The 27,791-nt window shown below is 42.7% G+C and overlaps 1 protein-coding gene across 1 annotated transcript; it reads right to left on the reverse strand.

Annotated features, from left to right (window-relative positions):
* Nucleotides 1–1,576: 1,576 nt before the first annotated feature.
* Nucleotides 1,577–27,644, reverse strand: grm6a (glutamate receptor, metabotropic 6a). The gene is made up of 16 exons (XM_085780732.1): nt 27,447–27,644; nt 25,201–25,830; nt 23,111–23,327; nt 21,535–21,670; nt 21,284–21,438; nt 20,949–21,089; nt 19,898–20,098; nt 15,398–15,537; nt 15,109–15,231; nt 14,548–14,812; nt 9,715–9,950; nt 9,464–9,625; nt 9,207–9,356; nt 5,615–5,755; nt 5,376–5,501; nt 1,577–1,687 (listed from the first exon to the last, which is right to left on the reverse strand). Exons 2-15 carry the CDS (start codon nt 25,783–25,785, stop codon nt 5,412–5,414), a joined length of 2,742 nt encoding a protein of 913 aa, XP_085636858.1. The 5' UTR covers nt 25,786–25,830; nt 27,447–27,644; the 3' UTR covers nt 1,577–1,687; nt 5,376–5,411.
* Nucleotides 27,645–27,791: the final 147 nt, after the last annotated feature.

Genomic DNA, 27,791 nt, shown 5'->3' on the forward strand with positions numbered 1-27,791 from the left:
TGACAACCCCAGCAACTGTGTTGCAACAAAGAGTAAATGCAACCAACCAATGGCAACTCACCATCAGCACACAGTGGACACCTTAGCCCTGTTTTAGCATTTAGGCTATGCTACACAGCTAATAATTAGTATTTCTCCAACAATGTATTAACAGATGTGATACAGTGCCTCCACTCAGTCAGTGGTAACTCTTGGTACTGTGTCTTAAAGGAGACCTGTAGATCTCACACTCACTGGGCCATTTTGGGGAGGCACAACACAACTATCAACATAACAACCTGATCAGGAGAGCAATTTCCTCCTAACAGTCAGCTGTTCCCTGCTGACCAATGTTTGTTAAAAGAGATGCAAGTCTGAACACTTTCCTGAACAGGTTCCAGTCAGTCAGGTTCCAGAGTTCTGGTCTCACAGTTTTTGAAGATGGAGAACCTCAGGATGAACAAACCCTCTGGGTGAGTCAGGTGTCCACAGGAGGATATCTCCTCTAAACAAACTGGACTGTGGATCAGTTTAATCAATTATAGTTTATCCAGTTAACTTTCACCAGTTAAAGGGGAACTGTGAAAGTCTGGTTGCTTTTTTTCTCTACGGAGCTCCCTCTACAGTTTCAGAGTGCATATTTTCACTGTCGTAAAAACTCACAGCTAACCGTCCTCCCTCCCCCCAGCCATGTGCGTTTGTTTTTAATGAAGCCCGCCAGAAGACAATCCATGGAGTGACTGAGGTGGGTAACCTGAGCAAGAGATTACAGATTACCAGGCCTAACTACGTCGCAATGCCATAAAGCAGTCCATATTTCTCGCAAACGAGACTCAGACGAGAGCTGGGACACCGGGTCGGAGGCTCTGCTCTTGCAAGGTTGGTTTTTCGGCCAAGAGACGCTAGGTGGAAGGCAGAGAGCTCCATTCTCCCCATAGCAAGTCATTTAACCATCACAATTACTCCAAACCTGTTTAGTTAAGGTAAAAAAAAACCTTGCATAGGTCCTTTTTAAAGATGGAGATGTCAGGCCAAAATCACACATCTTCAGTTTTTAATGTGTTAATGATGTTTCTTAATGAAACTCTTGCACTGGAATGTCAGACAGGAAGTCCACAGGTTTACGTCAGTAGAGAGAACAATACCAATGTATATTTCAACCAATAACATAAAAAAGGTTTTATATTTATATCTGATGAAACTGTCATGCTGGTTAATACTACCAGTACCAGTATTAAAGTGTCGGCACATACAAAGTTTATTTCATTCATAACTTTCTCCTGTGTTTTAATGAGACATGTGTAAGGGTTCATCATGTGCTTGTCTTGAGATGTTTGGTTGAAGTTAGATGAATTCAAAAAGAGATTAAGTGAGGGCAACTGGATCTGTAGACCTGGACCTGGTTGTAGATACTTTACAGATGTTTCATCTCTCATCCAAGAGGTTTCTTCAGTTCTGACTCACAGGTGAAATGACCGAGCTATCAAGTCTTTCAGAGTTTTTGGAGTTGCATGAGGTCAAGTATGAATAGCTGTTAAACATCATGGAAAAGGATGAAAGGACAATTGGTTGTAGGTGTGTAGGTGTGTGTGTGTGTGTGTGTGTGTGTGTGTGTGTGTGTGTGTGTGTGTGTGTGTGTTTATGTTGCCATTTTATCTTCCTGATCATGATGTCATCAGGCTCTGTCCAGGGATTGGTCAGCAGCAACCTGAGAACAGAGGATTAGACCATCAGTAGTACTTCCACACAGTACCTTGCTCAGAGAATCTTTGATCTGGTTCACTTACATTTAGCAGAAAATACATAGTAATACAGTAATTTAAGATTCAAGACTAACTAGATTATAGCTGCTGCGCAGCAATGGGTCGGTTCCGGGCTACTTTTGGGCAAATTTAGGCAATTCTGAGCAACAAACAGGAGAATAGGAAGACAAGACAGTTGATCTTATTCAATTTGCATCAGTTAAGGATTGAACCCACAACCTCGGGAACCAAAGACCGTTGTCTATCGCACTGAGCTACTTGACAAGTGGCAGTTCAACAGTGGCTTCACAAATTGAGTAAGCCATTCACTGTCGTGTAGGCAGATTTGAAACCACAGTAAAAAGAAAAATCAGTTTTTGAGGTAAAATAATGATATGTAGCCTATATGTCAAACATCTACTGTGACTCTAAGATGTTAGGAGCCTTCGCACATGGTCCAGTCCAAGCTATTTGGATCATCATCATCATCATCTCCCTTGCTGGGTCTCGAACTCACAATCTCTGACACCAAGAACCAGCTCCTAACTCGCTGAGCTAATTGGCTGTTAGTGAGACCTGCTGTGTAGCTTCATTTATCCACTCAGGTGAGTCAGTGCCCGGGCAGCTGTTGTCAAGGCAGATTTCAAAAAGTCAGAAATTCTATTATCTAAACAAAAATCTGTTAATACATAAATTGCATCTAGACAGCAAAACAGCTTGAGGACATGTGACATTTTGATCTGTCATCATCATCATCATCACCCTTGCTGGGTCTCGAACTCACAATCTCTGACACCAAGAACCAGCTCCTAACTCGCTGAGCTAATTGGCTGTTAGTGAGACCTGCTGTGTAGCTTCATTTATCCACTCATGGAGTCAGTGCCCGGGCAGCTGTTGTGATGAAATGGTCAAAATGTCAATAATTCAGTCATCTAAACAAAAATCTGATAATACATAAATTGCATCTTGACAGCATGGAAATGTTGGTGATTTGTTTTTAATGATAAGTGTTTTGCTTCATAAGAGAAAATATGATGTTTATAAATTCCACACTCACATTGACTGCAGTTGTTCCCATGAGAGCAGAATTCAAAATGTTCTAGAAAATTCAGTTTTTGAGATAAAATTCTGATATTTGCTAAACTTCATCAACCATGACTCCAGAATATTGTCATTTTTTTCAGGAAGATTGAAAATGTATTTAGCAAGAATTTGATGGTATACGTTTACAGTACTGTTTACAGTCAAACGTTTTCATGCACTGTAGGCTCAATTTTTGCTTAATCAAAAATCCGAGAAACAAGTTTTGTGGAGGACAGTCTGGAGATGCTCTGTAGCAAGTTTGGTGACAATTGAACAAAAATTGTAGGAGGAGATACATTTTAAAAGTTTTACAGTTATTGAAAAAAACAGAGTGATGGACTTCATAATTTGTAATGAGTTTAAGTGGACAAAAGTTTCAGCAGTATTGAGGCTACATTGTGGTGAAGTTTCAACACTGTAGCATCTACCGTTGGTTTGGTAGGAATTTTTTAAGTTTTTAAATTTAAACGCTTATTGTGCCCCCCCTAGGAGGGGGGGGGCACATGTCCTTGGAGTTGAGTGAATCTGACATGGGGTTGGATGTTTCTGTGAAGTTTGGTGAGTTTTCACCCATGGGAAGTATGACTTCCTTGGAAGAAGAAAGAAGAAGAAGAGGAGGAAGAAGAAGAAGAAGAAGAAGAAGAAGAATTCCTAGGAATACAATAGTGTCCCGGCAGCTTAGCTGCCCGGACCCTAATAACTACAGACAACTTCAGACAGTGTAACTTCAATACAGCAGTACACAGCTGTAACTGAAGGTTCTGGACAGTATCAACAGAGTTTACCTGACAGCACTGTATCCGTCTATATTTGATTGCAATTGACTTACCTTGCAATGGAATGAAATATGGTGTCAATGTTGGTTTTAACCCTGAGGGGCCAAGTACAAGACTGCACCTGACTGTTCCCAACTATACCTGTCTATATTTGTCTGACTTGACTGTATGTCAACAACATACATTGTTACAACATACATACATTATATTGCAACAGGTCCAAACTCAGCACAGAAACAAGCTGTCCATGGTTCACCTCCACCTTGAATCCTACTATCTGTTGCTTCTTTACCCCCAAGTGTTTGGTGAAATACAAAAAATGTTAAAAGAAAGCAAGTAGAGCAGAAGATATTCTAAATTGCAAGTTCCTTACTCCATTTGTGTCTGGGACACAGTTTATTTTATTCTACAAATAATTGAACCACCAACCTGCAGCGATAATGCCTTGCTCCGGCGCACACAGAGCAACTACACTGAACATCAACATGAATCATTAAACAGCAGCTGAAATATTCATCAAAGTCTCTATAAATATCTACAACAGCTTCCACAAGTCAGGATTCATTTCATCCTGTTCATTTTAGCTCCACCCACAGAACATGTAAAGATCTCTGCCTACTGACCATATAAGGATGTAACCTCACCTACTGACCATAGGATGTAACCTCACCTACTGACCATATAAGGATGTAACCTACAGTACTGACCATATAAGGATATAACCTCACCTACTGACCATATAAGGATGTAACCTACTGACCATATAAGGATGTAACCTACTGACCATTTAAGGATGTAACCTCACCTACTGACCATATAAGGATGTAACCTCACCAACTGACCATATAAGGATGTAACCTACTGACCATATAAGGATGTAACCTCACCTACTGACCATATAAGGATGGAACCTACTGACCATATAAGGATGTAACCTCACCTACTGACCATATAAGGATGTAACCTCACCTACTGACCATGTAAGGATGTAACCTCACCTACTGACCATATGAGGATGTAACCTCACCTACTGACCATATGAGGATGTAACCTCACCTACTGACCATGTAAGGATGTAACCTCACCTACTGACCATATAAGGATGTAACCCTGCCTACTTACCATATAAGGACAAAACCCTGCTTATTAAGCATTTATGATGAGAACCTCACCTACTAAACATACAAGGACCTAACCCCACCTACTGACCACATGAGGACATTAGCTCAACAACTGAACAGGACTTGACTACACCTACCAGCCCTTTTAGGACATCATCTCACCTACTGAACATATACGAGGACATAACCCCACCTACTGACCATATGAGGACATTAGCTCACCATACCAGCCATAACACCATAAGAACACCTACTGATAATTTGAGGACATAACTTTGTCTACCAGTCATATGAGGACACTCTCACCTTCAGATCATCTAAAGACAGAACCTCGCCTACTGACCAGATAAGCACATACAACAAGGTTCTAATTGATGTTGTTGAGAGTTAACAGCATACAGATGAGGCGGATGGAAATGTCCGTTATGTGGTCATATATATTGTATGTCATGAAGAGATGTTAGTCTAATGAAGTCACAGATGATCACCATAGTTTTTTTTTTTTTTTTTTTTTAAACAGTTGTTGAAATGTTTCAGTCTGGGCCAAAGTGGTGAAACATTAAACATAGATTTGTTATTTGTGTATATGTAGTAAATGTTTTTCGTTTTGTGTTTTACTTTGTGTGTTTTTATCTGTATTTGTCAGTGCATAGGCTACTGTGGCATTTCAATACCTTCAGTTTGTAGGATTTCTTAGTATTTATGAAGCATTACTGCGATCTGTCAGGTACAATCTTGGTCTCTCCGTTTTGCTTCTCGCCCACCGATTTCTGAGACTCTCTGGCAGCCTGGGCAACAGCCTGCAACACACAGGGAAGACAGTCATTGTAGATAAACACAGTAATGCAGGCCGGGCAACACAACATACAGTATACAACACAGCAACCAACAGGTAACACAATGAAGCTGAGACCTTGAAGCTCCTCTTCCTCTTCTGGACGTTCTGTTCAGGATGGAAAATGATGACATAAACCTTCGGCATATAGAGCATCCCAAGAGAGACAGATGCACTGAGAGACATGGAGATGGTCAGAGTGGCTGTCTGGATAAACATCTGTAGAGACAGAGAAGACACAGTGAGGAATAACACTCTGCACATAGAACCTTGTTCACATTTACAGAACAGCCTCGTGCTGCACTCAAACCAGCAGGAGAATTTCCTCAGGACAACAAGAACCTAATCTCCACCAAGAGCACATGTGAATCTTAACATGTTCTCTTGGTGGAGATTAGGTTCTTACATTGAGTCTCAGGTTCTGCCTTTGCTGTTCAGATGATTAAGTGGTGATTATTTGTGGAATATGAGTTTCCATATGTCACCTGTCTGCACAACAAACACAAAGACACAAACAGTGCTGCCTGGTTCTATTGTATTTCTTTATTATAAGGATTCAAGTGTGTTTCTGTGTGTGCTAAGCCATTTGACAATAGCAGAACTCCTACATTTCTTACATTGCTGTAAAAACCTTCACACACACTTGGAGTGTTAATCCTCCCGCAGCTCTGTGTTTGTTCTGTCTTCCTCAGATAGAAAAGAAAACAGCTTATATTTTATTGTGTGTTCTGCTCCTCAACAGAAGAAATGAGGAAAGAAAACTGAATGTTATCACAGAGAAGCAGGAGGAGGATTTCCCATGATTTTACTTCTAATTTTAGTTATTACTTCTTTCTGGGATTCCTTGTCCTGAACACTGAACTGCTGTTCCCTCTGTATTTCCTGTTGTTTCGTCCTCAGGGTGAACAAGCTTCTGCTTTCAAGGCAACCTTCACATGGGAGGTGAAACATCTTCACCCACCTCCAGAGATTCTATAAGATGAACAGCTGATTGAAGTAACTAATACTAATATTCAATTATGATATTTATTTATCTGATCTATAAACTGACATTAGATGATCTGTAAACTGATAGTAAATGAACTATAAACTAATTAAACTAATATAAAAAGGTAAATCAGACATGTGAAGATGAATCTGCTCATTCTTTTCTTTTCTTTGCATCCTTGGTTAAATTTGATGCTGCTGTCTCACTCTTTGTGTTATTTTTGGCTTTGTTGTCTCTTTGTATTTGGTTGTTGAAGCTCTTTGTAACTATGGTTTTAACAAAGTTATTATTCTATAATGACATCCTGTGTTGGATTATAATCTGTATAATCCATCTGTTCCATTCTGCCTGGAAATGGCTGCACTTTGTGTCTAATTCTGCTGTTGTGTTTCTCTCGTACCTGAACTCACACTGAACCGACCCACTGAGAACTGCTGATTTATTTTCCCTCACAGGACTACTAAACTTTTCACAACTCTGATTCACCATGTTCGTACTGCAACTGTCATGTTCTGTGTTCACATGCAGCTCATTCACTCAGGAGATAGTGTTCTGTTTGGCGCGTATGTCATAAGACTCAACAGCTGTTTTCACACATCACATTTTCAGTTCAAATGAAATATTGAATTTCATCCCAACAACAAAATAAAGGTATTTTTTATTAGTTTGTTGATATTTGGCAAAAAAAAAAAAAACACTTTTGCAGTGTGATAATGGGACTCTGTAACATTGTCAGCTGCTCTGCTTATAAACTGGAGTTTGTAAAATTGCAACTCAACTTGAAAGATAGAAATAAAGCACCCTCTTTACATTCTTTCACAGCAATTACAAAAATGTTTAGTGGTCAAGTAGCAAAAAGTCTGCATGTAATTGTGACTGTTGGGATGTCTTACGGTTGCCACATGGAGGCACCCATTCAGTACCTGGCTGGCAGAATATTTGTTGCACATTTTTTTTGCACTCGATTACGGTGATGTCATTTACATGCATGCCGCTCCCTCTACATTGAAACCCCTTGATGCACGTTATCATTCTGCTCTTCGTTTTATTACTGGAGATGTGTTCCCAACCCATCACTGTGTTCTTTATAACAGGGTTGGATGGCCATCCTTAAGTGTAAGGAGGGAACAACATTGCATGGTTTTTATTTACAAAGCCTTACTTGAAATTTTACTTGTTTATATTACCAGCTTAATCTCACTTGCAAATAAGAAGCTACTGTATATATTTAAGTTACAGAAGTCTTTATCTCTACCTACACTTAGCCCTATAGAAGAAATAGCAACAAATCAACACCCTAAGAAGGGATTGACTTCAAGCTTCTATGCATCAATCATGGAAGGTTCAAAAGTTTCCTCAGATAGGAAAAGATTAGCATGGTGTGAGGATTTAAATTCAGTAATTTCCACCGAGGACTGGCAAAAGATTTGCTTAAAATCTCAAATACAAACAATAAATACCCATTTTAAACTACTTCAGTACAAGTGGATAATGAGAATATATGTAACACAAACTCAACTAAATAAATTCAACCCCAATAACCCTGACACGTGCTACAAGTGTGGTAGAGAGGGCACACTATACCATTGCCTATGGGACTGCCCACTAATTCAGGCCTTTTGGAGTGAGGTGATGGATATGATTTTGCAGGTTACAGGTATAAAACTAATATCAGACCCCAAACTTTGTATTCTTGGTATTTTTCCGATAAACCTTAACCTTAACAAGGCAAATAAATCTATGATTACTTTTTGCATTTTAGCAAAGTCATGGAAATCCACTACTAAACCAAATATTAGTGTCTGGCTTGCAGGACTATCAGACTCGCTGGCACTGGAAAAACTCACCTTCACGTTAAAGGCTAAATATCTAATCTTTGACAGTATGTGGATATCTTTTCTGGTGTTCTTGGAGGGGAGGAAAGCATTGGAGGCATGTTCCCCCTGTATGTAAGCCATCAACAAACAAAATTACCATGTATTTATTATACGTCTGTTTGTTTCTTTGTTTTCCGCTCCTTTTATTTTTTATTTGAAATGCTTTTCTCCAAGAGAGATGATGGATTATTTATATTTTGGACTGTGTAAATAACACATGCTACTGCCCTGTGATGTGTGTATCATTTAAGATGAGCCTTATTGTGACAGTTTTGTTCTGCACCTGTATTTTACTTGTTGTAGTGTGAATATTTATTCTGAAAAAAATTAATAAACACACTTGTTAAAAAAAACAAAAACTTGCACACTCGTTCGCAGGATACCTTGGTTTTACAAACCCCTAGTATCAGGACAGAATTAGGGAAGACTTTCAGTTCTATGCCCCTCAAAAGTGCAATAACCTACAAAACTGTCTGAAACTGGATCATCTTATTTCTTTAGATAGCTTTAAGAACTTACTATCAAATGTTGTACAGCCTGAATGTAATTGTGGATTATGATTTTTATTGTATTTGTATATTGTATGATTGTGTGTTTTTGTAATCAGGGCATCATTGAAAAAGAGAGCTCACTCTCAATTGACCTTCCCTGAATAAATAAAGGTGAAATTAAAAACATTTTGTTGTGTCCTGTGTTTCGACTGTCAACAATGCATTGAGGACCAAAAAACACAAGTCTGCAAAACCTTGACTCAACACTTGATCCAGTCTGTCTCTGTCTCCCCAGGTTTTGGACTGGCTCTTACCTTCTCAGTGGACTGGGCGGTACCGAAGAAGATTGGTACAAAGGCGAGCCAGACAATACAGGTGGTGTACATAGTGAAACCGATTGGCTTTGCCTCATTAAAGGTCTCCGGGACACCACGACTCTTCACCGCATACACCGTACATGTCACCTAGCAACAGAAACAGCATAGGTTTCCAAGCAGCACAGACAGTACAAGCCTCTACAACTTTTCATACTTTTCATCACCAGTATGGGAGTATGGGATCAATACATTACCATGAGCACAATGCTGTAGCTGAGGCAGCAAATAATTGACATGTCAGACATATCACACTTCAGGATCCCTCGGGCCAGGTCGGGGTTTGGGGGATGTTGCTCCTCATAATCAATGGTGGTGTGAGGGGGGATGACGCCAAACCACACAAACACACCAAGGACCTGATGCCACACATGGAGAGATGGACCTGAGTCATGTGATGAGTTGCTGCAGTCAGTAATAGGAGGTCATGTGACACCTGTTTACTCACCTGGACAGAGATGAGGGTGAAGGTGATGAGAAGTTGGGAGGTGGGGCTGATGAATTTGGGTGGAGTCACTGACTTCTTGCCCTGTTCGAAGATGCGGTAGATGCGATTGGTTTTGGTCAACATGGCAGAGTAGGAGATGGCCGTGCCAAGGCCCAGAAGCAGGCGCCGGAATGCACAAACCACCGCACCTGGCTCCGCAATCATCAGAAAGGTGATAAGGTAGATCAGGAAGATACCTGTAGCCAGAGAGAATTGAAGGTGATAATGGTTCATCTGGTTAATGTCTGATTTGATTGTGGTTTAAAGGTTACAACTTTTTCATCAAAAGGATACATTTTTCAAAAATGATGCATCCACAGAATGTCTAGAGGGGTGCAGAATAAAAGTATTAATTTTACTGAATTTTTTTTTAATAGTATATAAATAATTGTTTAATAAATTTTGGCGGGTCCGAAATAAAATATATAAATATTATATGGTTACGTTGGCAACGTCGGCATGGAATGATCTCTGTGGCAACAGCATTAGAATGTTGATGTCACGTGTCTACTGCTGTGACTGGCAACTAGTAAAACAGAAGGTTGGAGCGAGAGCAGGCAGTGTGAGTTCTACACCTACTGGCCAGGAGGAATTAAACTTGTAGCTATCACCTTTAAGGGCGCTTTCACACCTGACCATTTGTTCCGAAACAGGGAGCGTTTACGTCATATATCGGTTCGTTTGGTCAGATGTGAACACAGCAATCGCGCTCGATGCGGAACAAAACAAGCGGGCCGAGATCGCTTGGGAGAGGCGGTCTCGGCTCGTTTCCATCCGAGCCCTGGAGCGGTTCGTTTGTAGTGAGAACGCAACCGACACATGTATCGGAACAAATTGACTGGTTACCTGGCAACCGGAGGAGGAGGACCACGGGCAACTGCCCCAAAAACATAATGGAGCATCAGCAGCGTGTCGTCTTGGCCTTAAAACAGGAAAGCCGGTGGCCAAAAGAAAAGAAAGACGCAAACTCAAGCCATGAGTCCACCAGCCTTTCCAAGCTGACCCGCGGCGATCAGCACCGGGCAGAGCTCCGCAAACAACCCCTATAACTAGTCATGCTACGGTGCCCGTTTACTAGAAGAAAAAAAGAGTCAAACTGTAGGGTGTGTTAGAGCAGTGGTTCTCAACCTTTTTGAGTCGCGACCCCCAATTTCACATGCACTGCTGTCCGCGACCCCCCGCCCCAACACACAAACACACACACGCCGGTGTGAACGCATGATGGATAAAGCGCAGCGCTGTCCGCGGTGGGTTTTTTTTTTTGCCTTTTTAGTTCTTGATCCCTGCACTGAAAATAATTGGCTGCTGTAGTTTTGTCTCCATGGCCAATATTCCGACCTGGAGGTTTTCATCAGGGCAAAAGAACAAAACAAAGCGACGGAGTTTAAATAGATGCGGGTGGCGAGTTGATGCGGTGTCCACACACCCGGGCTGGTTTATATGACATGCGAGGACCTGTCGGCGCAGGAGCGAGTGGAGCGTGGATGCAAGCCAATCTCCTTCAACCATGCACGGAAAAGGGGAATGACAAGAAAAGTTTTTCTAATTTATTAAGAAACAATGCCCAGGTCAGCAATGCATGCCAAGAAACATGTCGTTCATTCGCCCCCTCCAGCCACATCAACTGGGGTCGGGAGGGACCCCAAGGTTGAGAATGGCTGTGTTAGAGGACAATTCATCTGACATAACTATGACACCTGAAACTGAAAACACAGCTTGACCAACACAACCTGACCACCCCCCTCCCTGTCTCTCTCTCTCTCTCTGTCTCTCTCTCTCTCACGGGCAGTGACACGCTCTGTCATTCATTCACGTGTCAGCACTGAGACAGCGGACAGCACGCTTGGTCACTAGCTAATAATAATAATAATAATAATAATAATAAATAATAATGTAGCCTATTAGACTACATTTGTAGCTATAGCACATTATAGGCATACTTCAAGGTCTCGCCCCAGCCATAAACCAGTCAGCTTGGGCATTTTTTTTAATTGAACTTCAACTAAATAGGCTACTCGTCTGCCCAAATATTAATAAGAAATTGAACCTCCTCACTACTGCAAGTCAGCCCCATAGACTGTAAAAAGAATGGACGTAGCGTCCGTGACGTCACCCATTGGTTTTGGGGAGTCGTTTTTGTGACTCAAATATGGCGGCCTGGACAGCGCCATGTTGGATTGGCCGGCCGAGTTCCCGCCCACTGGCCTCGAAGCAGCTGTCCACGGAGCTGCTCAGACCTGTCACTCAACGTTTCCGCGCCCTGATTGGCCAGAATTTTAACCTAATAACAGTAAAACTGTAGAGTTAAAAAAAAATTCACCCCCCTCAGAGTGTGTGCGGGGGTAGAAACTATCGATTGAGACGAAAAAACGTTCTGACACCAGGCTTTTAACATGTTTACTGAGGATGTAAAGTCGGCGATTTTAACACGGGGGTCTATGGGGAATGCTCCCTTCTGACACCAGCCCCCAGAGGAATCCGAGGGGATTGCAGTTTTTTGAACGCGGAAGTGAGCTTCACTTCTCAGACCGACAACTGCCCCCTTGGTCAGCCCGCGGTTCATTGTTGCCATTGTTGCTGATCAGCTGATGGGGTGTTGTTAGGGCCGTTGCTATGGCGCTGTTCCACAGCGCAAAGCGCTGTACCGCTTTAGAATCATGCAATGTGAACACAAACGGCCCAGAAAAAAGAACGCAACAGTTGTATCGGTTTAGTTGCTGAATCGGAACAACTGCAGGTGTGAAAACGCCCTTAGTCTTACTTAAAGGTAGGGTTGGAGATCCAGGAAAAATGGTTCCATTAGGCCACATTTTGAAAATACACAAGTCAAAAGTCCCAGCCCCCTTTCCTCAGACTGCTCTCTGAAGCCACGCCTCCAGAGCTCAGGAACACACAGCGCTTGTTCAGTGTTGGGTTCACACATAGACTGTAAAAAGAATGGACGTAGCGTCCGTGACGTCACCCATTGGTTTTGGTGAGTCTGTTTTGTGCCGCTACTACGGGGGTTTGAACCGCGCCATGTTGGATTTGACTTCAACCGGCCGAGAACCCGCCCACTGGCCTCGAAGCAGCGGTCTCCGGACCTGTCACTCAACGTTTCCGCGCCCTAATTGGCCAGAATATAAACCTAATAACAGTAAAACGGTAGAGTTAAAAAAAAAATTCACCCCCCTCAGAGTGTGTGCGGGGGTAGAAACTATCGGTTGAGACCAAAAAACGGAATGGTACCAGGCTTTTAACATGTTTATTGAGGACGTAAAGTCGGCTATTTTAACATGGGGGTCTATAGAGAGTTGCTCCCTTCCGGTACCAGCCCCCAGAGGAAGCCGGGGGGATTGCAGTTTTTTGAACGCGGAAGTGAGCTTCACTTCTCAGATGGACAACTGCCCCCTTGGGTTCACATCAAGGTGAAGCAGCGAAGGTGTCGCCCTCGCCGCGCCACCCAATGTAAACCCAATGTGAGCGACGTGGCTTTCCGCAATACTGTCACGTGTCACTGCGCAGCATCGTTAACTCTTCACCAGCTTTTTCTCATGGCTCATTCAGGTGAAAGAAAACACCGAACGTCATGATAAACCACCCAGCATCCAGTTTAGAGCTACATCACCACCTACCAGACTTCAGTGTGGTACATTGTATCACTGGCGTTGTCGTTTCCGTGGTCGTAACTTGTTGAAGTGCACGAAGAGCGGTACGCTCAGAGGAGCGAGGGGGGGAGAGACGGCAGCTTGATTGACACATAATGATCCAATTGACATCAACATCACGTTAAAGATGATTGGATGCTGTTTTTACAGGATTGTCCATCCCACAGGTGAGTGACTTTTTTCATTTTTGTGAAAAAGCATTGAATTAATTGGCTGCAATCGGATTGTGAAGAAGATTTCAAACAGTTTAGTAAAAAAAAATGCTCCAAAATAGGATCTCCAACCCTACCTTTAAAGGGATAGTTCAACATTTTGGCAAACTGGCCCATTGCCATAATCACTAAATAGGTTCATTACCTTTAATCATCAAACTCATCAAATACACAATCCAACAACTCCACAACGCTCTGGTGGACAAGTTATGACCTGCACATTCACCACGCTATGAGATAATAACAGAACGTTACGAAACTGAGCCGTTTTCGAGGTAAATACAGAGACTGCTTGCTGAAAAACTGTCCCTGAACACAACGTGCATCAGCGGTTTTGCATGAATTTACCTCTAAAACAACTCTGTCTGGTAACGTTCTGTTATTATCTCATAGCGTGGTGAATGTGCAGCTCACAACTTGTCCACCAGAGCGTTGTGGAGTTGTTGGATTGTGTATTTTAAGAGTTTGATGAGGGAAACCAAGAAATACCATTAGCCTCCGTAGCGTAGCTCTGAGCAGCTCATGGCTCTGCTCCGCCGTTCTAAAAATAGCTCACACCGACAATTAAAGGTAACGAACCTACTGCTATGACTATAGCGATTATGGCAATGGGCCAATTTACCAAAATGTTGAACTATCCCTTTAAGTCTTGTAACATCCTGGTTTAAATTTGGTTTTGGTTTAATCTTGGCTCAAATTTGATGTAAGTCTGGTTAAAGTCTCATAAAGTCTGATTAAAAGTTGGTTTAAATCTGGAGTATGTATTAAGTCTAATTTAATCCTGGTTCAAACATGATGACAGACTAAATCTTTTTCAGATCAGGTTTAAACTTGGTTTAATCCAGGTTTAAGTTTATGTGTAGTTTGTGCTTGCTCATGACTGAGCACCCCCCACCCCATTAATAGTAGCCTATTTACCTGTCTGTGGAACTCACCTGTCAGTAGTACATAGCTGAGCTCCCTTCCTGACGCCCTGACAATGGGAGTGTCATTGAAGCGGATGAAGGTGATCACCACAGTACTGGTTGCTAGGATACCAAGCATGGCGAGAGAGGCAGGAACAAGGGCCCATGGGGAGTTCCACTCCAGTTTGATGATGGGGGTGGGACGACAGCCCGTTCTGTTGGGCGTAGGGCGCATGTCTGACGGACACATCTCACAGTTGAACTCATCCAGCTGATACTGATAGCCATCACAGAGCTGCAGACAGGTCAGGACAGGAGAGACAGACAGATAAGAGATGACATGGTCCCATGACATCATGAGGACAGGTGTAATGATGTCACTCTCTCTCACAGACCATGATGTGGTTTACACCTGAATCTTAGTGGTCTCTCCTACCCTCTCTCCTGTCATCAGGGCCCCAGAGAGTGAGAGAGTAATATCTGAACCACTGTCCAAACCACCATCCAAATCCAGAACAAGTGACCCTTTAAAAAGCCAAACTCCGGCTGGTCTCTGGGTTTAAGTCAGGTGTTTCCATTGTGATGTCTTACCTCACAGTGCCAGCAGCAGGGGACACCCTTCACCATCTTCTTCCTTTCTCCTGGTTCACATGGAAAACTACAGATGGACTCTGGAACTGATCTGTCTCCTCCAGACCACTGCAAATCCTCCACCTGTGGGAAAGACAGGTACAGAGATAAGCTCAGGGAGAGAGAGGTACAGACAGAGAGAGAGAGAGAGAGAGAGAGAGAGAGAGAGGGGGAGAGGGAGAGAGAGAGACTGGTAGAAAATGACACAGTCTAAAAATCAAAAAAAGTAATGTTTCAATCAGCTTCATACATTTAGTCTCAGATTATTGGTCCATTGACCGATGACATGGTATCCAGGGTGGCTGTGATTGGTCATCTGGAATTGGAAGATGTCATAGCGACCAGGAGCATCTCCATTCTCATTGAATAAAACACTGGTACCTGCACTACCTGTTGGAGACAGACAGACAGGTTGACAAATACACTACGACACCTGATGGTGCACTGAAGCACCTTGGAGCTGGAGACGGAAATTATTTATCAACTGTTATTTGTGATTCTATGGTGTTTATGTTTTTATTGAGTGGGAGAGCAGCTGGCCACTGTGGAATTTCCTTTGGCATCAATCAATCAATCAATCAATCAATCAATCAATCAATCAATCAATCAATCAATCAATCAATCAATCAATCAATCAATCAATCAATCAGTCTATCTATCTATCTATCTATCTATCTATCTATCTATCTATCTATCTATCTATCTATCTATCTATCTATCTATCTATCTATCTATCTATCTATCTATCTATCTATCTATCGCAAGGCGAGGCAATTTTATTTGTATAGCCCATTTTTACAAACAGTTTGTCAGAATATGGAAACACATGGAAATGAGCTCACATGCTCCTCCATCCCCACATATCTTGACACCCCTCCATTCACATAAAGGGAAAATACTGATGATTTAATCACCCATTTCCTTCCTGTCATCCACTGACACCTGGAAACAGGAAAAAAATAGTTGCTGCTGTTTCATATCCAATCTGAGCTACGTGACATAAAAGTCAAAACGGATTAAGCTTCTGCTTCATGAGCTTTACATTCATGATCAGTTTCATGTTACGCTTGAGTCATGATTAACTGAACAGACATAATCTGTTTCTTCATGTTATTTAACATGACTAATTTAAGATCATCAGTGACACCTTTTTCTACACTTTTTATCTCAAATTTTTTAATGTGAATAAAAACTTCTAGATGATGTTTTCTTCTTTCAGTCTTCAGCATCTACTCACTTTAATTATTAACATTCTCTCACATACATACACACACACACACACACACACACACACACACACACACACACACACACACACACACACACACACACACACACACACACACACACACACACAGTAACACGTTGAGTCCTCAGAGGAAACATGTAAAGTGCATTAACTTATTATCTCTGTGTCTAAATAAAGAAAAACCTGCTGTGACCAACACTTCTGTTCAGACCTGAGCCAGAACAGAACTGAACCACAACTGGACTAACCCAAAATAAAACCAGTGTAGAGCTAAACAAGAAGACCAGGATGTGACTGAACCAAAACAGAAGTGAACCAGAATAAATTCAGGGTAGAACTGGACCAGAACAGAACTGAATCAGAAATGAAAAGAACGGATCTCCTTGTGCTCATTTTAGTCAAACTCCTTAACTACAGCAACATCTAACTACAAACACACGTCTCCTGTACTGGTTAAATATTCAGCCAAAGACGAAGTCTCATGTAGAGAGACAAGCAAAGGGACAGACCATGCAGTCCCGGCACTTACAGATTAAAACATCTCCCTCTCCCAGCTGCTGCAGCTTCTCATCTTTATAAAATATAGATTTGATGTCTCATGAGATGAAGCTGCTACAGCTTGTTCTGCTGCTATGAAAGTCTTTGAAAACCTCATCCTAATCTGAATGGCTCTTGTCTGTCCTGATGGTGGTTCTCCTCCAGCTTTATGTCCTGGATCTCTGAGCCAATGGTCCACATCACTGCCAACACAGAACCAATCTACTTTTTGATGTCCTCACCATGTAATTGTCAATCGTGAATAGACCCTAAGAAACCTGAAGTCCTTAACCTCCACCAGTTTCCAGCAGTGTCCCAGGACCTCAGACTGGGTGGTCCAGACTCTGGTCCAGACTCTGGTCCAGCTGCCTCTCACTGTACTGTAAACTGAAACCAACAGAACCACAGGAAACCACACCAGAACTCTCTGCACCTTGACTACCACTACAGAGCCTGTTAATGAAGACCACAAACTGAATCTGTGACAGAAAACAGCCCAGTGGAGTCTAATTCCTGACCTCCAGGAAACAGTTGTGAGTCAACCAGGACTGTTCAGCAAGTCTAGGGTCATCAGAAAGAATTTTGTCCAACCTGATGACCTGCTACCATAACTTCCTTCTGTTGGAGAGGTGTCAGTCAGGCGCTTCTTGTCCAAAAATATCCTTAGTCCTCTGGACTCAACTGATGAATGTTCAGAACCAAAGCCATGAGGATAATTGAAAGCCCTTCTCCCTGATCCATTACTAGTTGAGTTGTTTTGCTTTGATGACCTCTGAGGCTGCAGTTCTTCTGACTTCCTAATACCAAATTGCTTCAGGAGTCTCCTGTGCCTGGGACTCATTAAAGAGGAACTATGCAAGATTTGTTACCTTACAGTAATTAAACAGCTTCGGAGTAATTGTGATGGCTAAATGACTTGTTGTGAGAATGGAGGCTCTCTGACTTCCTTCGAAAACCAACCTTGCAATATAAACGCCTCCGTCCCATATCTCGTCTGGGGAGAAATATGGACTGCTTTACAGCACAATGGCACAAACACGCCCGGTAAGCCGTAATCTCTTGTTAAAGCAGAAGTAAGCGGAATATTTCTGTTAATATAAGTCTTAAATAGTTATATCTTCCAACAGCAATCACTTATATAGAGTGTTTGGTCCGAAACACGGGTCTGTCAGTCACTCTGCTCTGCTGTAAGCCGAGGAGAAAACTTTCCTTGTATCCTACAACCTTTATCCAATGAGGAGAGAGAACGGCATAAAGGGGCGGTCCTCTCTGTGTGTGCAGCCAAGGGATGCGCGTGAATGTGGTGACGTAGGGACGAGGGCAGGGACTGCTAACTCCATTGGCTGATAAGAAGTTAGCCAAAACCACCGGATCACTTACTTCTGCTTTAATATTACCCACCTTGGTAGACATCACTCCACAGATTGCCTTCTCACCGGCTTCATTGAAAACAAATGCACATGGCCATAGGGGGAGGGAGGAGGGTTAGGGTGAAAACATGCACTCTGAAACTGTAGGGGGAACTCTGCAAGTCTGGATTTGGTCCTTTTTTTTCTACAAAGTTATCCTTTAACTATTGGCATCTACCAAGGTGGCAGGTGAGGATCTTGTGGACAGGGACTTAATCCAGATCAGGTCGGTCCTGTCTCCACCCTCTGATCCAACTCAGCAAAAAGTGGTGATCATCTGCTATCCAGGACATGCAGCTACTGATCCCATGATCTTTTGCTCTTTTGTTCCAGGTACATTATGACCCACCTTTTGCTACAATGTCATGTTTTATGTGGAATAGGTATGACAAAACACCACTCAGGTTCACATCAGACTGTTCCTCCTTCAGGTTTGTCCATTGCTATCCACATGTTGAAATCCAGTCCAGCAGTAAAACTATGAATCAGTGGGGCAGTGTTAGGAAGAGGCCACATGCTCTCAATCAGAACACCAGAGTAACATCATACCCGTCCAGTGATTAGTTTCCAGAGTTGGTCCTGTGAGTTGAGCTAAATCCAACTATACCTAGTTGGTAGGTCCACCTCCTAAACCACATCTGTTCCCCATTGTTGCACCCTTTCCCAGGAACCAGCTTACGACTGAAAGGGTGAGAACACCAAGCTCCACACCCCTGACCTGACTCAGCAGGTGGTGGAGCCACACCGTGGTAGCTGCATCAAAGTGATCTACAGCACCAGGTCCTACTCATCAAAGCCTCACCACCAGATACTCACTCAGTATGTTTACATGACACTTGAAAAAACCGAATTATTGCCTTAATCCGACTATAACTGGAGAACTGATGAGGTTCTCCCCTCAGGTCTATATTTGGGAGGGGCCCTCGTTTCCCTTAGCCTCGTAAACCAGCCTCTCCCGGAAATGCATTTCATTTAATTTCTGAGGGAGAGTCTGGCCTCATTCCCCCTGTAAACGTTTGGGGTGGGCGGGAGCTGGGCGGGAGCTGGGCGGGAGTAGTAGCGTTGACAGACAACCCCATTCGGCCAATCAACAAGTTGGTATATCAAACTTTTGCCGAATCCAGTTGGAAGAACAGCAAAAACGTCTTTACCTACAAGCACCGACTCTTGCTCTTGTTTAATTGCTGTAACGGATGGTATTTCAGTAAGAACTTCCCTTGTTGCTGTTTTTAGGCTGCTACTGATAGATAGCTCCGCCATATTCGTTGTGGTAAGAGTTGCAGTCAGTGTCAGTGTGACGGGGCTTTGCACCAGTCGGTCCCTGATTGGCCAACGTGCTGTGTCAATCACAGAAATCTGAGCGGCGACACTGATTGGCTCGGCCTTCTGAGGGTTTCAGGCCATGGATGAGGCCATACTCTCCCTCAGAAATGAAATGAAATGCATTTCCCGGAGAGGCTGGTTTACGAGGCTACGTTTCCCTGTTCCAGGTGAGGTGTTTTCATCTCAGAAGTTGTTCTAAGGCATGTTTTTATTTTTTGGAATGATTTCTCACCATTAAAATTCACTGCTCTGATGTAGGTGAGCAGTGAGCGACCCTCCACAGGGTCCATGTCGCTGCAGACTCCAGAGTTTCCTGGGCACAGATCCTGGTGCATGTTATGCAGAGCATGAGCAACAGCATACACTGCATCAATCACAAACTGGACCTTCCCCTCTTGCTCATAGGATGAGTCCCGACCAATTCTCTCTTCACCTGCAGGGACACACACCACGTCACATGACATCCCATTTAATCACCTTGCCCCCCCTCAACACGCAGACCGCATCCCATAGAGTGTGGCTCCTGAGACCCTGCGTCCTCATACGAGGACATTACATTTTTGCCTCTTGGCACCATGATACTCCATTTTTAAAAACGTTGACCTATTAGCCACATTTAGGGAGACTGCCTGTGCTATCTTGTGGTGATATCACAAATTACACCAATTTCTTTGGGGGGGAAAAATGGCGGGAATTTCAGCCGGAGCATTCTATGGCAGTGTCCCTAAATGTGGCTAATAGGTCAAAGTTTTTAAAAATGGACTATCATAAGAGGCAAAAATAATGTCCTCGTATGAGGACGCAGGGGCTCAGGAGGATTCATATTTCTTAAAAACTACTCGTTATTACTTGACCGTTCCACTTCAGACTGATAGTACTTAACCTCAAGATGACACTCAGAAAAAATCAGGCCAATCTGATGTGGCATTTCAGAATAAAACCCCTTTGAACTTCCATAATTCACTGTATTCTATGTACAGTAGGATTAATTGTTTTTTGACCCAATGTCCTCATATGAGGACACTGATTTTTGAGAGAACTACTTATTGTAGAAAGCTGAAATTTTGAATTTACACAAATTGGGCCCTTCTGGTCCCAAACAGCAAATTTTAATGTTGTGATAATCCCAGTGTCCTCATATGAGGACATCATTTTTTGCAAAAACTACTTCCTGTACAAAGACAAACTTTAGGTATTGTACTTATTAGGTCCTACTTATCCCAGATAGCAAGGAGAAATAAAAAAACGCACACCAGAAAGAAGCTGGGGTCTCAGGAGGATACCTGTACATTTCTTCTTGTCAGGGTCCAACTTGATTCCAGGTCGGGTCAGTTTACACCTGAAGTCGTCCTCCCAGAACTCATTGAACCAGATGTTCCTGCGGTTGTTCTCCAGAGATCGAGACATGAAGTACTGATCGAAACCTGGAGAACACACACACAACAAGACACACAGTGACACACACACATACACGCTGAACCCTCAGTAATGCACACACAGAAAAACACTCAGTTCCATACAACAGCACACACACACATATATACACAGTAACAAATACAGATACACACAGTAACGCACACAGTACACAATCATGATGTTTGTGTGTTGTTGTTTTCACCATCTATCGATGCTCGTTTTGGCAGGATGGTGATTGCACCCTCTGCCACGTCTTCCAACTCTGAGATTGGTGAACTTTTTGCCCCCCAGCTGTCTGAGCCCACAAACAGGAAGTGACCCGTCAGGTTAGCACGCTGGGCTGCTTCAAGGACGCGCCTAGCAGAAAAACAGATGGGGAGTCATGATCAGTCAGATCATTAATCCTGGCTTGATATGATCTCTGATCTCAGGTAAGTTTGTTTGTATGTGTACTTGATGTCGTCCTCGTTGGCGAAGATGATCACTCCTCTGGCGTTACTCGTCTCCATCAGGCGTCTGATGATCTTATCAAACAACCCGGCCGTCGGCTCACGAGGAATCTTCACTGACTGAGCGATACACACCCCACCTGAGAGGGACAAGTAACATTTCATGTGAGAGACGGAGACAGGTAACAGCCCACCTGAGAGAGAGAGAGAGGGTGTTTTCCAACTGTGGCTTGGCAGCTGTGTAGAGTAGACTCTCTTTACTGTTCAAAAAACAACTGAAAAAAAATCATTTTTTAGTTAAGATTTGTAACATTTCTGGATTTGTCAATTTGTACCTTTAATTTAATTAATTTAATTTTTTTTTTCAACTGTTATAACTGTTTTGTTTTTGTTTTTTTTAGGGCTGGGACTCGATTAAAAAAATTAATCAAATTAATCAGAGTCTTTGTAATTAATTAATCGCAATTAATCGCATTTTAATCGCATATAAATATTTGACCTGAGAACAGTGAGAAGCATTTTTTTTCCACATGGATTTTAGTATACCATTGAATGACTGAATACATAAGCTTAAGCATTCAAGGTGGTACTTAACCAAGACCAACAGACTAGGGATGCAAATGATCGATTAATTCATTAATCGATATTTGATACATACAGATTAAATGGTCTTTCCTTCCAATACACTATGATGATTACTGTAGTATTTAACTAGGCTACTTAAATCACAGTAGCATAAACTGATTTGTTGAACTCAGCCTGATGTAAACATTAATAAAACTCAGTAACCAATCACACAGGCAGCTCCATGTTGTCCCTGTGTGATGTTCAGGACAGTCTGAAGACAGACAGCTCTGAGGGTGAAGCCCTATCATAATGAGATGAGATGCACCTGTGACAGTGACAGGTCATAGATATAGCGCTGCAGCTGAGAAATTAGCGCAATATAGCGCATTTAGCGTGCGCCCGTTTCTGTGTATCTATGTGCAGGCAGAGATCAGAGATGGTGTTTTAAATAACCATGCTAGCGTTTCACCAGCTCTCATCTCTGCCAGTCAGCCTCTCAAACTGCCGCCTCTCTCGCGTGCGGGCGCACCGCACGTAGACACACTTGAGAAAAAAAAAAAAAAAAAACATTTTGAAAAAAAAATAAAAAATAAAAAAATATTTTTTTTTAAATAAGTGCGATTAAAATGCGGTAATTTTTTTAACGCGGTAATTTTTGTGTAATTAATTAATCGTAATTAACGCGCTAAAGTCCCGGCCCTAGTTTTTTTTATTAATTCAGTATCTTTCATTTTTCTATGTTAATTTGTCTTTCTTTCTTTTCTATTTCTTATGTTTTGAATTTCTGTATCATCTTCTTACTATGAAGACAACCGCTGTTGTTGTTGTTGATTTTTACATAGGGGAGGTATTTTTATAAGCCTTTTTTGGCTTCTACCTCTCCTGTACAATGTTTAATTTTACTATTTTCATTATTTATGCAGGTTATATAATGTGCAAATAAAAAACTAAACTAACTAAACTAAACTACTACAAGGGAGACCAGACCAAACAAGACCAGAACCCCAACATACCAGCCTCTCTGGAGATCTGCATGAAGGCGTCAACGCCGCTCTCTCCGTAGTTTCCTTCAGAGGCCAGTGTGGAGACGTAGTTCCAGCCCAGTGCTTTGACGATGTCCAGCATGGTCTGAGCCTGGTACGAGTCTGGAGGAACCACCCGAGAGAAGAAGTCATATCTGTTGTTGTCGCTAAGCTCTGGCGCTGTGGACGCATAGCTCACCTGGGGGATCTGGGAGACAGGACAATAATCAATAATCAGAAAATATATGTTTAACAGACTGTGACCAGAAGAAAACAGACACACAGAGATCAACACACAAACACACACACACCTCACTATCTTTGTGAGGACACTCAGGTCTTTAGTATGAAACAGCCCTGTGTGCTCAGCGGTCCTCGTAAAGATAGAAGGATAATAATACACATACAGTAACACACACACACACACGCAGTCTTGTGTGCTAATGTGATTGTTATTCAGTTTATTGAAGCTGTGACACAAATTCATGCTGTTACACAACGCTAATCCTGTGTGTGTGTGTGTGTGTGTGTGTGCCTGCAGCTTAATAAAGGACTCCACATTAACAAGCTCCTAAAAGCAGACCTTGTTATCACAGTCATCTTCATCATCATCATCATCATTGTCAGAGAGATGCTTCACTGGAGCGAAACAAACCCGAATATCTGATGCTGTGACATCACAGCCTCCTCACTAAGTGATTGGTCAGCTGTGTGCAGGTGATAGAGTGGGCGGGGTCTGTCCCAAAGGGGCAGAGGTTCTCTCCATCTTTCCACCACCACACTGATGATGGTGTCACATGATCAGTGAGCTGCTGCTGATTGGTTTGAGAGGAAGTGGAGTATACATCTACTACTGCTACAGTTGTACATATAGCTGCTGCCGTCACATGGCCCTAACCTGCATGTGGCCCACGTGGAGCTGCTCCCTTCATCATAGAACCTAAACCAGGTTCTGCCTCCTGAGACATACACACAAGCACCCTGATGGAGACTCTGATAACGTTGTGGGGCTGTTGCGGTGTTGCTTGGTGGTATGTGGTTGTAGAGTGATTTGTGTGTGGGTGAGTGAGTTGTTGTGTATTGTATTGTTGCGTTGCTGTTGTATGGATTTTGTGTGGCTGTTGTGTGTTGATGGTTAATGCGTCTCTATGATCTCTACGACCATCTCTATGATCTGATCAACATGTGTTTCTGCTGTGTCTGCATTGATCATGTAATGATGACATAAATGCACTGATCACCTAAACTACTCTTGATGTGTGTCTACCCACATGGCAGATCACTGTATTGATCTGTCCCTGTATTGATTTTCCCTGTATTAATGGAAGTGACCGGTCATCAGATTTTACTTTTAAAACTATTCCCTTGATGCATCTGTTATAATAATCGAATAACCTGCCGAAAACACACACACACACGCACACACACGCACACGCACACGCACACACACGCACGCACACACACACACACACACACACACACACACACACACACACACACACACACACACACACACACACACACACACACACACACACACACACACACACACACACACACACACACACACACAGTCATTAGAGGCTTTCATTAGAGACAGTCAGTCATCCAGACAAAAACTGTCTGTTTAAAACATTAATCCACCAACCAGACTGTTCCATCTACTCGCTGTCTGTCTGTTCACCTGTCTGTCTGTTAACTGTCTGTCTGTTCACCTACTTGTCTGTTAACCAATCTCACTGTTAACCTCTATTAACCAGTCAACAGTGTACCTCTCTGTATCTCATCTGCAGGTACAAAGGTGTATTACCTGTGTGTTACCTAATAATGATAATAATAATAATAACTTGTATTTATATAGCGCCTTTCAAAATACCCAAGGTACTTTACATGACCATGATTATTCACACGTTTATCTACATGTTACCTGTATATTTACAGGTGTGTTACCTGTGTATTACCTGTGTGCTACCTGCATATTTACAGGTGTACTATCTGTATGTTACCTACATGTTACATGGATGTTACCTGTTTAGTGATGTGTCTTACTTATATTACATATAGTTACAGGTGTGTTTTACCTCAAAAAGACGCAGGATATTAGCCACCATGATGGACACAGAGCTGGCAGATGCTCCGATTACACCCACCACCCTCTCTGGTTTGCGAATGATTGGCAGCTCTCCGTTGGAGCAGCGGATGTCGGATGTGTCTTTCTGGATCAGCGCCTGGACAAAGGTGAGAGACTGTTCCAGGGCGTAGGTGTCTCTGGAGCAGGTATCCAGGATCCGGGCCCCGAGAGTGATGTTGGGCAGCAGTTCAGGGTCACTGTTGATCTGGTCCAGAGCATACAGCATGGCCTCCATACGATGGATCCCCTTCTCCTTCTTCAGCTCCCCGCAGGGTAACCCATGGGGGCCGCGAGAGTGGATTGGGAACAGCCCTCCCAGAGTGATGTCACCAGGTATCTTTATGGAGTGGGGATGAAAGTGCTGGTGGGAGGCGCTCACCTGGATCACCTCTCCACCAATAAAGAACCAAAGAGACAGCAAGAGGCGAGGCCACAGGGACAAGTGATGGGGTGTTCGTCCGATCCAGAGCAACACGCGGTGATGGCAATAAAGAGAGTCCGGGAGGGGGGAGGGGGCAGGGCCTGATGGTGCCATACTGAGGTAACTTTCAGCTGAGAGTTTTCATCCTGCTGTGAACACCTGAGGAGATATCAATCAATCAATCAATCAATCAATCAATCAATCAATCAATCAATCAATCAATCAATCAATCAATCAATCAATCAATCAATCAATCAATCAATCAATCAAGTTTATCTTCAGTGCATCAAGCTGAAATAATCTATTCTACAGATTTCAAAGAATTATCTGTGTTTTTTATTGATAATCTCACAGCTGTAAGTGTCTGGTCTGTGTGATAATTGATTATCCTCAACTAAACTTGATTTGTCTGATCCAAACCAGATTTCTTTGGTGGGCGATACAGATTGCATGTTTATGTGAGAGTTGTGTTTTAAATTAGCTCGATTAATATCTGATTGTGTTTGATACAATTTATTGTCAATGAATCCTTGTACGATCATCCTATCTAAGGTATCAGATCTTCAACTTCAGTCTCTGTGTCTGACGCAGTCAAATGTTCTGTCAAGTTCAGGATTCAAATGTTTTTTATGACCAATTCTTTGTGGTGATATCTCTTCTGATTTGTGGCGTTCCCCTTCATTCAGTTCCATGCTGCCATTGGCACACCTGCACTGTCTGGACGTAGATTTAACATCAGTTGCAGGCTTATGGGGCACTAGGCAGAGCTGTACACCTAGTCCCTTACTAGTCAGGCTTGCACTGGAGTATCTCGCAAATCATTCATACACAGAAATACAGGGGTTATAACACTAAATATTCATCAAACAAAATTCTATTGTATGCAGACGATATTCTGCGTTACTTAACAAGACAAACTAGCTAACATGTTTGGCTGGTGCTGTCTGTTATTGACAGTACTAGATTCTTCATGACATGGATAGCAGCAAATTTTAACATTCCCAACTATGGACAGAGCTTTCCATCACTGGAAGGAACGAGTACTAGTGTTGGGTACACATGTGTGTCATTACAGGAGCTTCAGGAGAAATATAGGCAGCCAAAGATGGGTTTCTTTAGGTGCCTGTAAGTGCCATACATTGTGAAATATTGTGTTGACTGCAAAAAATGGCAGAGCTTGCAAACCAGCTCCTCTGTAAAAAGAAACCTATTCTTCTGCTGTAGTAGAAAAATAAGGATGCACCATTGTTTAAAAGCCTGGATAATGACACTGACTGATAACCTCCACCTGGAAAGAATCCCATAAATCGCAAAGACAGATTGGAGGACTTAACATGGACATCGTTGATCTTCTCCATAGAAAGCACAAAGTTTAGAGACTTAATTGCATTTAGGTAGAGCTTCTTGGAGAGGGAGGGAGGGGGCTACAAGGGACCATCATGTTGCTGTGGTTTTTTTGTTTTGTATCAAACATCTTCAACAGCTTGAATGGTCTTAAGTCTTAAATTATTAGGTCCAAAAGCCAGAGATTCAGATGATACAGACCTTTACTGATAGCCTCCTGTTGGTTGACTAATGAATTGATTGGTTATCAGACATCATCTGTCTGACATGAGGTGTTTGTTGGACCTCATTCATCTGAATATTCAATGATCACTTCCAGTTTCATTAGTGGACACAGTCTCTTCAGTTCACATGAAGCCGCTGAGCTTCAGTCAGGCAATTCGCTGTTTAACCCGCTTCATTCATTTACAGACAAGTAGAGCGGAACTTACCGGAGCGGGACCCGTTTCCTCCCGGTCGGATCACGGTCCTCGGTCTGCCCAGCTCCGCTCAGAGCTCCGCCGCTCTGCTCCGGTCAAACCACCGTAAAGTATCCGCTGCTGCTCCCGGTCAGTCCGTTACATGTGGGGCTCCGGTTCACGTCCTGCTCCTCCAATCAGCGCAGGACTGAAGAGCTGCCTGTCTCTCTCTCTCTCTCTCTCTCTCTCTCTCTCTCTCTCTCTCTCTCTCTCACACACACACACACACACAAATTCTCACTCTCTCTCTGTCTCTAATTAAAACATGCACATTAACATTGTGCAGCGAGTGTGTTTGGATAGGCCTATATATCTTTG

Source organism: Trachurus japonicus, chromosome 7 (genome assembly GCF_045865225.1).
Source record: "Trachurus japonicus isolate A0001 chromosome 7, Traja_1.0".
Lineage (NCBI taxonomy): Eukaryota > Metazoa > Chordata > Actinopteri > Carangiformes > Carangidae > Trachurus > Trachurus japonicus.

Excerpts from the sequence above, each read along its gene's own strand:
- grm6a (XM_085780732.1), bottom strand. The coding sequence starts at position 25,785 with ATGGCACCATCAGGCCCTGCCCCCTCCCCCCTCCCGGACTCTCTTTAT. Across the intron at positions 20,099-20,948 it reads TGACAAGAAGAAATGTACAG|GTGAAGAGAGAATTGGTCGG; the intron begins GTATCCTCCTGA and ends GTGTCCCTGCAG. Across the intron at positions 15,538-19,897 it reads CAGAGCAGTGAATTTTAATG|GTAGTGCAGGTACCAGTGTT; the intron begins GTGAGAAATCAT and ends TGTCTCCAACAG.